This window comes from Ursus maritimus, unplaced genomic scaffold, assembly GCF_017311325.1.
Source record: "Ursus maritimus isolate PB19 unplaced genomic scaffold, ASM1731132v1 scaffold_3, whole genome shotgun sequence".
In the NCBI taxonomy this organism is placed as follows: domain Eukaryota; kingdom Metazoa; phylum Chordata; class Mammalia; order Carnivora; family Ursidae; genus Ursus; species Ursus maritimus.
Genome location: NW_024425563.1, coordinates 5,147,385 through 5,163,970, shown reverse-complemented (window position 1 = coordinate 5,163,970; position 16,586 = coordinate 5,147,385). Strand labels below are relative to the sequence as shown.

General features: G+C 37.3%; 1 protein-coding gene across 1 annotated transcript in view; it reads right to left on the bottom strand.

Moving 5' to 3' along the window:
- Positions 1-16,586, bottom strand: part of KMT2C (lysine methyltransferase 2C) — a 271,020-nt gene that overhangs the window by 151,046 nt on the left and 103,388 nt on the right. Inside the window, exons 4-6 of the mRNA XM_040643770.1 lie at positions 9,723-9,923; positions 6,142-6,290; positions 4,800-4,909 (exon numbers count right to left, since the gene is read on the bottom strand). Of these exons, the coding sequence (XP_040499704.1) occupies positions 4,800-4,909; positions 6,142-6,290; positions 9,723-9,923 (460 nt within the window). The remainder of the gene's footprint in view (positions 1-4,799; positions 4,910-6,141; positions 6,291-9,722; positions 9,924-16,586) is intronic.

Genomic DNA, 16,586 nt, shown 5'->3' with positions numbered 1-16,586 from the left:
ATCTGACCTACATCCTGATCTCCTCCATTTTCCTAGGTTAAAAGGCCCGATTCTAACTTGAGTTTATTTCACTATCTGTCGTGAGTTAAAAACAAATGATTCTACCAAATTAAGATCTAAACAGAAGTAGCGCATCATTTCCAAAACTATTTTTCAATCTCAACCAAAATTATCAAAATTTAGCTAGTAAATTTTCACCTTCCATAATCAAAAGTATTAATTTTTTTATTTTTAACAAATGGGTTTGAAGCATACTAAAACTTTTCAGAGTATTTTAAACAGAACAGAAAATTCCACATCCAAAATTTTTTGACAAATGTGAGAATTTGTTTTTCACAAACTTTCATTGTTTCTAGCAATAAAATATCAAACAGAAATAGTTCCAAACATCCATTTTCAAAATGCTCAACCCCCAGCACATGTTTCTTTGAAAAGTCATTACATTATCATTGCTGAAATGTCACCTTTATCTTGAAGAAGCAGATGAACTGTTTATTTTCCTTGAGGTAGGTATCATAATATATTCAGCCACATGTCATCAAAATAAAGGTCAACAAATTTAGAACAACTGTCTTTTGGTAAAATAAAAATGTATTCCAAGTTCAACAGCACTCTACATGATTTGCCCCTAGAGAACATTGTGAGATAGCAAAGATTTGCACTGTCATTGCCCACCACCCCACATCACCTCGGTAGAATTGGTATAATCTAAACTCTATTTTAGAGGCTTCTTTTCTGACAATTATGTATTCATACACTTTTATAAAATTAACTACATTAGTGACCTCCCTTAACATTCTGGCACTTTGGATCTTTCCTGTAACTATGAGTGATTACATAAATGATCTCTAGTGCTATTCACTTAGGCTACAAATAATCTATTGAGGAATGACCAAAACAGAAAAAGATCCTTGGCAATATCACTCTAATAAGGAAAGATTAACAAGATCATTCAGTAAATATATACTATGTTAGATGGCAACAAGTACAAAGGAGAAAACCATAGAGCAGAGATGTTACCTGAGGATGAGACCCTTGAAACTTTCAAAAGGGAGCCAAGCAAAGCCCTCACCAACAAGGCAACTCTTGAATAAATTCCTGAAGGACATGAGGGAGCATGTCATCATGTATCTAAGAAGAATATTCAACAGAGAGGGAACTGGAAGTGCCAAGGTCCCGAGGGAAGATTTATCTGGTGCATTTGAGGAAGATGAAGGAGGCTGGTATGGTTGAGGGAAGCAAATGAGGGGCAGGGTCATAGTGAGTGAGTGACATCTTAAGAAGTACTTGTGGGGGTGGTGAAGATCACGGAGAGCCCTGTCAGGTAGTGAGCACTGCCTTTTTTTTTCCCTTTCTCTGAATGAAACAGCAAGTCCACTACTGAAGTGTGGTAGGAACAGGAGTAATATGACCTGACTTAATGCTATTCATTCATTTGTTCATTCATTCATTCATTCATTCATTCGTTTGTTTGTTCATTCATTCATATCAGTATGGACTCATTTTATTCTGTGAATGAAAACCCAATACTATATTTTTTGTTGTGGCTCAAACTGGTCCAGCTCTTGGGAGCTCCTTCAGGTTGGCTCCTGTGTTTTCAACAAGTCTTCACCTTTCTGAGCACTTCCTTATTTTCCAGCACCTCAGGTTGTATTTTCCCCATACCAGGAACCTGGTTCCTTTTATTGGCAAATAGTGGTTAGAAACCAAGATCTGGGCACCAGGTGTGCTCACTGCCACTGGGGGTCACTATGTCTAGGTCCTCACAGAGGACAGAACTAGGAATTGTATGTAAGCATACTACCTCATGAGTATACACACAACTACACATCTGTATTTCTGTACCTGTCTACATAAATATTAAGAACCATGAGTTTATACTGATACTTCTAATTCCATTTCAACACCACAAAATTCATTTTAGCCTTTCCTTATTTGTAGCTCCTTTCTCCAACACTGAAAAACCTAGTTCTCATTATCAACCATATATTTACTTATTTGTTCACTTACAGTATACACATAAAGTGGTTTCAGAATTGCAAACTCAGGGGCGCCTGGGTGGCACAGCGGTTGGGCGTCTGCCTTCCTTCGGCTCAGGGCGTGATCCCGGCGTTACGGGATCAAGCCCCACATCAGGCTCCTCTGCTATGAGCCTGCTTCTTCCTCTCCCACTCCCCCTGCTTGTGTTCCCTCTCTCGCTGGCTGTCTCTATCTCTGTCAAATAAATAAATAAAATCTTTAAAAAAAAAAAAAAAGAATTGCAAACTCACACCCTTGTGACAAACACATTTACTCACTGGATTACAGTACATACATGCTGTACTTTTTGTCTTTAGCTTTCCAGCTAACCAGTCAAGATACTGTTTGCCAGTTACTCAGGTTAGCTCTTTTCTTCCCTATCCCCTTTAGCATGAATTTTGGTATTCCTTTTTGGATTCTCCCATATCCTAGATAGTTGTAATTGCTTATTTAGGGGGTATGTGAAATATTCCTATGGTTCTAAGAGTCAGAGGAGCTATACAAAACAAAGATATCTGAGAGTGTCTGTCACATCTCACCCATGCTACATCAGTCCCATTCCCGTTTCCTTTCCACCTTTTTCCCACCCACCTGCCATAGGTAACCAATCTCTTCAGTTTCCTGTTTATCCTTCCTGCATTTCTTTTCCAAAATGACCACATATATTTTCTTATATTTCATCCTTTCTTACACAACAGGATGCACATCACGAATGGTCTTTTGTACTCTTTTTTCACTTAAAAATACATGTTGGAACCAACTTCACATCTTTTCATTGAGATATTCCTCACTGTATTTTTACACACACTACATTCCACTGTATGAACCATACCATAGTTTATTCAACCATTCTATTATGTGTGGCCACTTAGGTTGTTTCCAATATTTTTCAAGTTACACAATGCTGCAATTATTAACCTTTAATACCACAAGTATTTTGCATTACGGGAGGCATATTTTCAGGACAAAATCGTAGAAACGTCAAATTCTCCTCCAGAAGATTTATACCAATTTGCATCCTATCAGCAAGGTATTAGAGTGCCTATTTCCCCACAGACTTATCAACAAATGTGTTGCTCTGGGTTTGAATTTCTGTCAGTGAGACAAACTCTTCTTGGGACAAGCAAATGAGAAAGTTCTAGCTAAGTCCTGTGCCTATTTGATAATGGAGAAAACCAAAAGACAAAACAAACAAAAAACTGTAGAAATGGCAACAGAAGAGTGACGCTACCCTAAGTCTGGACTGATTTAACTGAGTGAAGCCGTGATGCTTTGACAATGTGCCACCAATCCCCCTGGGATCCCACCACTCCATCTACTCCAGCTCCTTTCTGCATTCCACCACTCCCGCCCACTGCATGCTAATGCCTCCATAGAGAGAGACGGAGTGCAGGTCTCCCATGGCCCTTGATTCCTTGGCCAGCAGTAGGGCAAAGACTTCATCTCTAAATCCCACTTTAAGTATTTATAAGTATCTAAAACACAAAGATGGTATCTTCTATCCAAAAAAGGACAGGGGGAGGCAAGCTTTTAACTACCGTCTTAGTGAAAAGAGCTAGGAAATATATGTATACATACTAACTCACATGTATACACACATCTATATTTCTGTATTTGTATAAATATTAAAAACCAGGAGTCTACATTGATTCCTCCAACTGAACACCACAAAGTTCATTTTAGCCTTTGTTCATTGCCTTTCCTGTAATATTTTTCACTTCCACAAAACAATCCAACACTACTTCCGAAGTAGTCTGTGACAAAAAGAGTGCTCACTGATCTATCACGGTCTTGATCTGGCCACCTAAGTATGTCCAGACTGCAGAATTTACTATTATGCATTATACTATTCACGATTTGATGACATAAGCATTTCAATGTAATGTCACATTTCCAAAACAAGCACTCTAATTTGACCAAGCTTGAGGTGGGAGTTACTCATCCATGTAATTTAAATTTAGGTCATTTTAATAATCTGAGTAAAGCTAATATTATACTAATTGAATAATTACTTGGATCTAAGTTCCTGTCTCGACTACACTTTTGAAAGTTTTACCTATACTCCATCTGTTAGAGCCTACATAATTTCTACGGTCAAAATTCCATTTTTAACATTCCTTTGGAAGGGCTGTTTCACTTCTCCCAAATATAACTGTCAAAAATCAAAGGGAATTTGTAGGCAGCAAAGCAATTTCACTTCATAGGGTTTGTTTCCTTTATAGATGGAAGGTAAATGTTGCATTTATTTCTGTGCTTGTTTCGAGATCACATGAAAATCTCAGTGAAAACTTTAAAAGACAGAAGACTGTGTACATGATATTACTTTGGGATGGTGCCAAAAAGATGAACTGAACTGCCAACTTGACTATAAAGAAATATCTGGATCAATTTTTAAAACACCAGAGCTAATCCACACTATGGACTAAAGACCTGTCAAATGTTGTCTCTTCATGTTAAATCTTCATCAAATCGTTTTGTTTTAAAGAGTAACCACATGGATATATAAATATACTTAGTAATTCTCATTTCTAAAATTTTTAATTTCTGATTTAAATATAAAATATTTGTTTTTAAGATTTACATTTATTGCACAGCTTAACATGTATATTCTAGTAGTGTGCACAAACCACTCTTGGATATAAAATTAAAAATTCCTATTTTAAGGGTTTTTACATTATAGTAATCATTTAATAAACAATTCTTGCAAGTGAAACTTTATGTTGACTTGAGTCAATGTTATAAAACTGTGGCTTAATTAAATATCTGTTACTTCTACTTACTTCTGTGCTCCCTGAGACAACAGCTTTGTCTACGTTCACTAACGATGGTTCCTCTATCTGGCAAACTCCCAGTGACCACTCCACACAACGGTGATGAGCCCAACAAGTGCCTAAAATGGTTGAAGTGAAAAGAAGCAAATGAATAAACATGAAGCATATTAATGCTAATAAGATATATATTCCCCCAAACCAACTCTGACATGTAGACACACAGTGGCACCCTCTATCTGTGATCACACTAAAGCAGTCAGCCCTTCCCAAATGTATCATCTAGGAACTTGTTAGAAATGCAAAATATCAGAGTGCCTGGGTGGCTCAGTCGGGTAAGCATCCGACTCTTGATTTTGGATCAGGTCATGATCTCAGGGTCCCAGGATTGAGCCTCACGTCAGGCTCTGTGCTCAGCGGAGACTCTGCTTGAGGATTCTCTCTCTCTCCCTCTGCCTCTCCCCCCCAGCAAATAAATAAATCTTTAAAAATTTAAAAAAAAAAAGAAATGCCAAATATCATATCACAACCAAGACCCACTGAATCAAAAACTCTTGCACTGGTGCCCAGAAATCTATATTTTAACAAGCCCTCTAGGAGATTCTGACGCACACAAGTTTGAGAAACACTGAAGGAGTGATTATTACCAAAAAAAAAATGAGTTCTTAGTCATTTTATTTACATATTACTATAAGATATTTTATTTGGTATCTTTACATAAAATATAAAGGACATTTATACAATACTTTATGAGACAAAGAGGACGAATGACAAATAAACTACAAATACATCTCCATTCTGTTTCATCCCACACCAAGAGCCCACATTCATCACTAAAAACAGCTCAGTCTTTAAATCCTCTATCACACAACACTTGAACCACTATCAATCAATATGCAGTTCAACTGAAATTAACTCAAAATCCCAAAAGCACCTCATGAGTATGGGTTACTACACTGCTACAACAAGATACCCACATGGCTAAGACCTACTACTGTCTTTCACCCTGCATTAAACAGACCCAGACATCCAAGTTCCCCAACTTCTCACGGTGCCTTTTAAAATTTTCTTTCATTAATTATCAGATCTCCATGACCCTGCTGTCTACATAAGAATAAATGCAAAGACTTATAAAAGCATCCAGCCCAGTGTTGGCCCTCTGCAGATGCTACATAAATGAGGTACACATCATTAAGACATTTTACCTAAGCAAGCATACTTAAACGACGATATTTTTTACAATGTGATCATAATTATTTCTAGATGAAAGGTATTTATAATTAAGTTGATAATTCACTAAAATTAAAATGTCTATAGAATCAAGAGATAGTTATCACTGACGACCAGCTCCTACCTGTAGGATCAAATAAGGCTTGGATATCAATAGCATCTGGAAGGCCAACCAGACTGAGTTCATCCCATAATTTACCAGCCTGATCATCTGAAGTGGTCTGCGTGCTTACACTTACACAAGACACTATATTCTGCAGAGGAGATCGTTCTCTGGAAAAATAAAATAAAACAAAACAGATGTGAAAGTGGTAACAGGTAGATAATTATTTTGTTTATTCAATATAATGTATTACCAAATCAATTTTATTTTATTAGGCATAAACTGTCATAAAACAACTTTCAGAATACAACTGTTATTATTCATAGTATAATATAAAACTGGGTTGCTATATTTTATCATGTAAGCAACAACTAAAAAAAAAGTCACCAAATCCATAAGGAAGTGTTAAAAATTAAAAATTTATTTTCTATAATTTTTTAAATGACACTCTCATATTCTAATCAGGAACTATATTTTATCACATAAAATAAATATTCCCTTCAGCCTTACTTAAATGCTCATGAAACATAACTCGATCAGAAATTTTAATTTGCTTTATCGTGAGGACTAGCAAAACAGAGCTGGCAGTTAATGTTATGTAAAGAAAGGTTATTTCCCAGGGGAAATGAAAACCCACTACAGAGTGTGAAGAGGGAGGTAGTGGGAGCAGAACGTGTCAGCTGGAGCTTTCTTACAGGCCCCTCCACAAATCTCGACAGCTGGTCTATGGCATGATGTTGCAAGTACTCTCGAGTAAGTAACTTGACCTCACAAGTCAGAGTAAAATGCAAAAACAAAATAGCTACTAGTGGCGTGGGGAATAAAGAAGATAATGTAACAGCAAAAACAGCAGTATAGAGATGAACACTTAATAAAGCATACAACACATGGGTGATTTCAGACTTTCAAAGTCTTCAAACTTCAGCTATTAATTGAGATCATTAAGTAAACAATGACTACTATTGTGTTTAAACATTAAATATGGGAAATCAGATGACTGGCACTAAAACTTTAATCTTCTCCTGATATCATAGTATTTAACCTGATCATAATTCTGGATTAAATCACTATTGAATATAGATCATAACTCACTGCACTTCTGTATGCTGGATATTTATCATGATTCCTATTAAGAGAAAATCAGCACAATGACCAGGGTACTAAACTTTTTTATACCTGGAATCATTGAAAGAAAAAAAGTATTAACATATTTCAATAAGTACATTTAAATACCAAACCATATAAAAATAACCAGTATTTTTTTATGTTCAGCATTAGAAATGCATAGACTCACTTTTTTAAAAGCTTAGCATGCTATTCTAACTTTAAATTCTCGTTTTTATAAATGCCCCCAGTATAATGAGAACAAACTCTTTCCTATAAATATAATCTCCATTCCTACAAATAGATTCTTCATTACTAATCATTGTTCTTTTATGGGGAGGGGAAAAAAAGACGAACAGTTCATCTATAAGGATTAATGTATTGTTCTAAGATATTTCCTTTGTACCAGTATTTGATGGGGGAGACGGGTATAAAAACTAATGAAATGATCAACCAGCTATTACTAACCAATTCCTAACCACTAGCTTAATCAAATTTCACCTTTAGGTTTTACAACCAGTTTTTATGTATATACCATATCAGTAAGATGCTGATGTCAACCCTAAGGATGACAGAAAACCAACTTAGGAAAAACCATCAGGAGAAGACAGCTGAAATACATACCCCCAAAATTTTAGTCTAAAACAAAAGAGAAAAAGAATCCCCAATTACATATTCTTACAATTTAATGCCACCAAGAGAGAAAAATTCTTTTTAAAACCTCCTTTTCACATTAAAAACAAAAACAAGCTTATTTGGGGCGCCTGGGTGGCGCAGTCGTTAAGCGTCTGCCTTCGGCTCAGGGCGTGATCCCGGCGTTAAGGGATCGAGCCCCACATCAGGCTCCTCTGCTATGGGCCTGCTTCTTCCTCTCCCACTCCCCCTGCTTGTGTTCCCTCTCTCGCTGACTGTCTCTCTCTCTCTCTGTCAAATAAATAAATAAATAAAATATTTTAAAAAAAAAAAAAACAAGCTTATTTGGTTTCTATTCATCAGTAATATATTTTGTAACTATTTAAAATCATTACCAAATTAGATTGGCTAACCCTAAGTGAATTCCAAATTTTATAAATGTGTTTTATTCCTAAAGTCAATTATCTGTCTTGTTATCATTACTTAATACATTGGTAAACACTAAGTGTATGTAAAGACTAAACCAAAGCTCCATTTTACATAATTACCTTACCCCATAAAAGTTTTTGATAAAAATTAACTCAGCTTTTAAAATAAGTAAACGAAGCCCAACTGTATTTCCCAGAATAAGTGTTTATATAATTGTCATTATTCAAAGGCAGAACATGAGGATATGAGATATACGCTGGTCAAGTCCATTAGATTTGCTAATTACTGATGGACATTAAAACTTCGCTAGACTTTTGATGTATTTTATTAGGATGTGAGCACTCAAATGATTACAAGAAGAAAAGCTCTGCTCTAAGATCTAGCTCCGGCCTTTCAAATATCAAGATGCTAAACAAAGTACTTCTAAACTTCCTTAAGCTGTTCCACCTTAAATTTTTTTAAGAGTCTCTTTCTTGTTATTGTTTCATTTCCTACTTCAGGTCTTCAAGGCATTGGCAGCAGTCCAAAAGAAGGAGCCAATCAAATAAGTACAACACAACAATGCCTTAGTACTTAAATTTGGATAAAAGCCAGATAAACACTTGGATGATTACATCATCACCCTCAAGGGGGAGAGCTGGTTAGCCTTCCAAGCTAAATTAATTTTACACTTTCTCATCGACTACAGAAACTTCTACTCCCTCAACTACCAGAGCCAAATCCACATATTAAGATGGCCTTTAAACAAAACTCAGCAACATATTAAAAAAAAAATGTTTAACTCCAAAATTAAACATATTAGAGTGAAGTGTTAGGTAACTATAATGTTGATGAATACAGACACACATGTATAGTTATACAAATACCTTAGTAAATTCTTATTTCATTAAAAAAGAAGAGCTTCTTCTTTAACTTTAGAAAGGGCATTCTGAGCATATAATTACTTAGAAAGTTAACTCTGTATTATAACAGTTTACTGGACAACTCAATATTCTCTGAACCATAAAAATAACTAGATAACAAGTTAAGAACATGGGTAGAGAAAATCACCTTGGTTTTGTCATTCTGTTAGGTTATATTCTTACAAACAATCAAAAGCTTATTCAAAGGAATGAAAGAATGATTTCATTGATCTGTTTTACCTTCTTTCCATAAATTCCTTCTAGGTTTATGTTATGTTCTTTAAAGTTTTCTTCTAAAGGTTAACTTTTGTGATCACACTGATTTTAATATACAATTAAGATAACACTCTTACTTTCACACAAGAAATTTTAAGAAAAGGAGTGTTTTATGGGGGTAATGATGAGGCATAAAGCATCCTACGAATGTTGAAAAACATGAGAAATGATTAACAACCCCATTTGTATATTCACAGAGATGAAAATAAATTATAGATAGCCTTACTGCATTCCAACCATTTATTCAAAATTGCTTACTTTCTCTGTCCTCTTTGTTTTCGTGGTGCTGAGTTTTGTATTTTCTCACAGGTTCCATTGCTGTTGTCATCAATGTCCTTCTTGTTAGAAGGCTGGCTTTTCCATGGCAAGATAAACCCAGGCGTTACTCTAAATTGTTTTAAGTCTCCTTGTCCTAAGGAACTTTTTTCACCACAGTAACAAAAAGCGCAGAGCTGTTCACTGGTGGAAATGAAAAGTAAGAAAGAGAAGGAGAAAGTAGTTTTATTCAACTAATTTTTAAAGTGACAGACTATAGATACCTGTGCTTTAAAATTAAATATTACAACTTTAGCACCAACTAAGCTTGAGTACGTATAGGTCATAAGAACAATTAAGTTTAATAATCAATTATACATTTGCAATTCATAGCATGACTTTTAAAAGTAGCAGACTTACCAAATCAAAAAGTTCTAGCTTGTACTTAGTTTTCTTTTTAATCTAATTCAAGAAAATGGAAGTAATAAAGAAGAATAAAGAAGGGAAAGCTGAGGCTGGGAAAGAGGGTAGGGTTTAATGACATACGGGCTCTGTAATACCTATGGTGACAAAGTTTTATTTAAGCACCTGACGGAGCATTCTTTATGCATGATGTAGATACAAAACACACGCGAACAAACACGGAGACATAAAAACGTAGATTTAACTACTTACTGGGGTAAGTAGTCAGTGATGAGGGGTGTGTGTGAAAGAGTTTAACAGGAGTGGAAAAGGGATAAGTAGGTGGAGCACAGGAGATTTTAGGACAGTGAAACTATTTCCCATGATACATTATAATGGCAAATGCATGACATTAGGCATTTGTCAAAACTCATAGAACTATATAAGAGAAAGAATAAACCCTAATGTAAACTATGGAGTTTAGTTAATAATAACGTATCAATACGAGTTTATCAACTGTAACAAATGTACCACACTAAGACCCAATGCTAATAAAGGGGAAACTCAGGGAAGGAAGGCAGGCTGGTAATGGGAACTCTCTGTACTAATCTGTCCAATTTTTCTGAAAGCCTAAATTTATTCTAAACAATAACGTCTATTAACTACAATAAAATTAAAAAGTTAAAAGACAAAAAACAATATATGCTTATGGAATAGATGCTTAATAAGGGACCATGAAAGGAGAACACTCTTGCACCGCTGGTGGAAATGCAAAATGGTGCAGCTACTGTGGAAACCAGTATGGAGGTTCCTGAAAAAGTTAAAAATAGAGCTACCCTATGATCCGGCAATCACACTCCTGGGTATCTACCCAGAGAATACAAAAACACTAACTAAAAGGGACACATGCACTCCCTACGTTTACGGCAGCATTATTAACAATAGCCAAGATATGAATGCAGCCCGTGTCTATCCATTGATGAATGGATAAATGTGGTGTATATATACATATATATACACACAATGGAATATTAGACAAAAATAGGATGAAATCTTGCCATCTGCCACAACAGGGATGGAGCTAGAGAGTAGTATGCTGAGCGAATTAAGTCAGAGAAAGACAAATACCATATGATTTCACTCATGTGGAATTTTGTTGTTGTTTGGCAGGCTTGTTTTTTAAAGATCACATACATCTTTGACTTTTTATTATGGAAATTTTTAAACAAAGATACAGAAGCAGAATAATAGTTAATAAATGCTCATGAACCCATCAATCAGCTTCACCTGTTAACAGTATTTTTTCTCATTTTATCCATTTGCCACTTATTTTATTTTTCTTACGATGCAATATGTTATTTTCCTCAAGTTTTTATTTAAATTCCAGTTAGTTAACAAACACTGCAATATTAGTTTCAGGTGCAGAACCTAGTGATTCAACACTTCCATACAACCCTGGGTGCTCTTCAGGACAAGCGCCCTCCTTATAATTCCCATCACTGATTTCATCCATTCCCCCCCCACACACACCTCCCCTGGGTAACCCTCAGTTTGTTCTCTATAGTTAAGACTCTGTTTCTTGGTTTGCGTCACTCTTTTTCTTTTTCTTCTCCCTTTGCTGATATGTGGAATTTAAGAAACAAAACAGAAGAACATTGGGGGGGGGGGGAAGAGCAGTAAACCAGAAAACAGATTCTTAAGTACAGAGAACCCACTGCTGGTTGGGAGAGGGGAGGCGGGTGGGGGGACGGGGGACATAGGTGATGGGGATTAGGGAGGGCATTTGTTGTGATGAGCAATGGGTGATGGATGGAAGTGTTAAATCACTATACTATAACACCTGAAACTCACATTACACTGTATTTTAACGAACTGAAATTTAAATAAAAACTTTTAAAAATACCAGAATAAAGAAAAACAGTATTTCTTAGCTTTAAAAAAATATATATGATATTTCATTCACTAGATTTTTCTGTACCGATTTTAATTTTTTAAAATATTGTTTTAGGGATATCTGGGTGGCTCAGTTAAGCGTCTGACTCTTGATTTCAGCTCTGGTCATGATCTCAGGGTCGTGCTGTGCACTGGGCTCCGCGCTCAGCAGGGAGTCTGATTGAGAGTCTCTCTCTCTCTCTCCCTCTGACCCTCCCCGTATGCTCTCAAATAAATAAAGTCTCAAAAAAAAAAAGTTTTAAAGTATTACTTATACTTCCATCACCATAAAAATGAAAAAATATTTGAAAATTATAATAAAGAGAATAAAAGGACCGCTCCTCTTGGATATATTTCTCTTGATGACATATTTACAGCTGCTCCACCTAAACCTCCCTTCTCGGGCACTGAAGTTTGCACCATAACCTCGTACTATCTACTCCATGAACTTTCACGTCTTACATTAACAGGTGATAAACTATAATATTTCTAGGAAATTTTTTTTATCTTAAGTTAAATTCAAATTGTGTCCCTCAACTAATTACCTTTATGAAAGTTATCTATTCACGTTTTTCAATTTCATGATCAACAGTGTTGTCCACTGAGACAGAGAGAAAGACACACGTTCATATACATACACACATTTAAACATGGTCTACTTTTAGAAAAGGTCGAAAGGAAAAAAAATAGTTTTCCCTCTTGCCTAAAAGATATGACCACCAGTATCCTTTGCTAGTATCTTATTAACCTTATTTTCTTTTTTTAAGATTTTCTTTATTTATTGACAGAGAGAGAGACAGCCAGCGAGAGAGGGAACACAGGCAGGGGGAGTGGGAGAGGAAGAAGCAGGCTCTCAGCGGAGGAGCCTGATGTGGGGCTCAATCCCAGGACCCTGGGATCACGCCCTGAGCCGAAGGCAGACGCTTAACGACTGAGCCACCCAGGCGCCCCCTTATTATTTTCTTACTTATGACTTTCTCAAGCTATTAAGGCTTACATTTCTTTCAGCATACCCCATCTGATTTTCTTCTTACCCTGGAAGCATTACCCAAGAGGAGCAACAATCAGATGGACATCCTTATCAACAACACTGATTACAACAAAGTGATTAGAAAATGGAGCAATGTTTTTAAAGTATTTTTTTAAAAGATTTCATTTATTTATTTATTTGACAGAGAGATAAAGAGAGAGCACAAGCAGAGAGGCAGGCAGAGGGAGAGGGAGAAGCAGGCTCCCCGCTGAGCAGGGAGCCTAACATGGAGCTCGATCCCAGAACCCTGGGATCATGACCTGAGCCAAAGGCAGACGCTTCACCGACTGAGCCACCCAGGCGCCCCTTGAAGGACTGACAGAAAATACCTTCACCTTCAATGTCATACCCAAATCCATCACTCAAATGTGATGGTGAGTAAAAGTAATCCCAGGCTTGGGAGAGCACAGGAATCTTGCCACACAACAGATCCACAATGAACATAATTTTATAGAAGTACTGAAATCACTAAAGAATTAGGAAAGGTTTCAAGAAATGGAAGAAGTTGGGGCGCCTGGGTGGCACAGCGGTTAAGCATCTGCCTTCGGCTCAGGGCGTGATCCTGGTGTTGTGGGATCGAGCCCCACATCAGGCTCCTCCACTATGAGCCTGCTTCTTCCTCTCCCACTCCCCCTGCTTGTGTTCCCTCTCTCGCTGGCTGTCTCTATCTCTGTTGAATAAATAAATTTAAAAAAATCTAAAAAAAAAAAAGAAAGAAAGAAAGAAATGGAAGAAGGTAAGGACAGTCATCTAGGTATCTCACAGTAATGTATTAACTTTAAAGGTGGGACAAAGGAAATTCCTGTCTTCAGTTTGGGTGTAGAAAGCTGCAAAGCGGGAGCCTGGGTGGCTCAGTCGCGTCTGCCTTCGGCTCAGGGTGTGATCCCACAGTCCTGGGATCGAGCCTCACATCGGGCTCCCTGCTCTGCTGGGAGCCTGCTTCTTCCTCTCCCACTCCCCCTGCTTGTGTTCCCTCTCACTGGCAATCTCTCTGTCAAATAAATAAATGAAATCTTTAAAAAAAAGAAAGAAAGAAAGAAAGCTGCAAAGAGCACTGTTCCCACCCTCACAGCAAAATCTCATCAGACAATCTACAAATTCACTTTTCTTGAACACATCGGATTGCAGAAGTCACAGGGCAACCAATTCACCTCCAACTGAATGAAAGGCATGTCCAAAAAGAGATGAGACACAAGCATTTGCTTAATCTGAGAAAAAGGCCACGGTATGTCATACAAGCAGCATAAGAAGAATTCAGTGAAAAATTTTAACAAAGTGCTAAAGTCCAAGTGTGAGATAGTGTGAGAATACAGAGTATCTGGGACCCAAAGACACAGGGTAAATTCTAACCCACTCATACTCTTCTCTCTGCGAACCACTTCAGATGCTTACGCACAACACTGGAAGTGTGGCGACGAGTCTGGATAATGTGCTGGTCATGGCACAAAGCCTGGAGAGTGGAACAACAGCAGTATGGGGAAGGCACAAAGTCCCACCCAGATCTTTCTCCCGCATTTTCCCTGGGGAACAAAAGCCTTAGGCTGGTGAGAGAAGGACAGGAAAAATCACCCCCTACAACAGTGAAGACCAACTGCAGATGGAAGAACAGTGAGGTGGGGAAGGGGGCTTTAACCCTAGAGGAGAAGCAAGACTGTCCTGGACTCAGCCATTATAGGTCTCCTACAGCTGGCATAATGGCAGGATCACTGAGAACACAGAACCCTCGAAACCAAAGGGCACACTGCCTATCTAAGAGCAAAGCTGAATCAGAACAAGAAATGTTCTGTTAATCCATGCTCTGACTGCAACTCTCATGCATCATTAGTGAGAATGCAAAACATAGAGCCACACACAAAACACACTTTGGCAATTTTCTTTTCAAATTACCTTTCTCCTAGCCCAGGTATTTACCCAAGTGAAATATAAACCCTATGTTCACACCAAAACCTGTGAGTGAATATTTATACCAACTGTATTCATAATGCCCAAAACTGGAAACTACCCAAATATTCCTCAACTAGGAAATGGATAAACTGTGATAGGACCCTCCATAAAACAGAATCCTGTTCAGCAATAAGAAGGAGGCAACTACTGATACATAGAAGAACACGGATGGGTAAAAAGGCCAGAAAACGAGTAAAAAAGGCATTACCAAAGTAAAAAAGACTCAGATCAAAAGATCACATACTCTACAATTCCATTTCTATGTTACTGTAAAGACAAAACAACAGGGACCTACAGAAGACAAGCGGTTGCCGAGGGCAGAAGTTGGGAGTCAGGGTTGGCCACAAACAGGCATCGGGGACTTTTTCAGTATGATGGGCTGTTCTTCATCTCATGGTGGTTGTGGTTATGTCACTGTATACAACTGTCAACCCACAAAATGGGTGAATTTCACTATATATAAATTAAACCTCAAATTTTAAAATTAGGGGGAAAAAGTTAGAGGGCCAAGACAAGGGAAACAGAAATAGGAAATATATATCTAAAATAACTACAGCACGAGATGCTAGATGAGAGATGCAAAGAGATATGAAAACATGATAAAGCACTTACATTGTTAAGACTAAGAAACCAATTGGAATGGTTAAGTTTGAATTCCTTCAAAATTAAACTCAATAGGGTAAAGAGACATAAGGTTTGAGTGTTAAGGGAAATGATCTTAAAAAACAAAATACAATGTAGAATGAACAGAAAATAATTATCCATCCAATAGAAAACAGAAAAAAGTACTGCCTTCACAGAACTCACATGATATTGATAATTAAATAATCAAATGAACTGAGAAATAACAAGTGCTACTGAGAAAAATAAAGCAGGGGACACCTGGGTGGCTCAGTTGGTTAAGCATCTGCCTTCAGCTCAGGTCATGAGCCCACGTCGGGTTCCCTGCTCAGTGGGGAGTCTGCTTCTCTCTCTCTCTCTCTCTCCCTCTGCCCCTCCCCCACTGCTCATGCTCATGCTCGGTCTCAAATAAATAAAATCTTTAAAGAAAAAGAAAAAAGAAAGAAGGATTAATGGGCAAAGTGTGTTTGGAACTGTTTTATTGTTCAGTCTACTCTTTTATTTTGAGATTTTTCAAACCTTCCCCAAAATGGGGAACAAACCATGTACGGGTGAGGTGTCTAGTATACCTCCAAATGGAGATGTCAAGCAGACACATGGATAGGAAAGTCTGAGGTTCAGAGAAAGGTCACCCCTGGAAATACAAATATGGGGTTCCTCAGCATGCAGACTGAACACTCAGCCATCACACTGAATGAGCATTCTCAGGAAGGGAGTAGAGATAAAATTATGCATGCTGAAGACTTCCCTGAGGACCCCAACATTATAAAAGCAGGGAGTCTCTGCAGAAGCCAGCAAAAAATGAGGAGGCAGGGGTGCCAAAAGCAAAAGAAAGAAAACATTTCAAGAAGATGGGAGTATTCAACTGATAAATGATTTTACAGTTTTATTCATGTCTTTCAAATAAGGTCTAAAAAAACTCCAAGACTTCAAAGCTG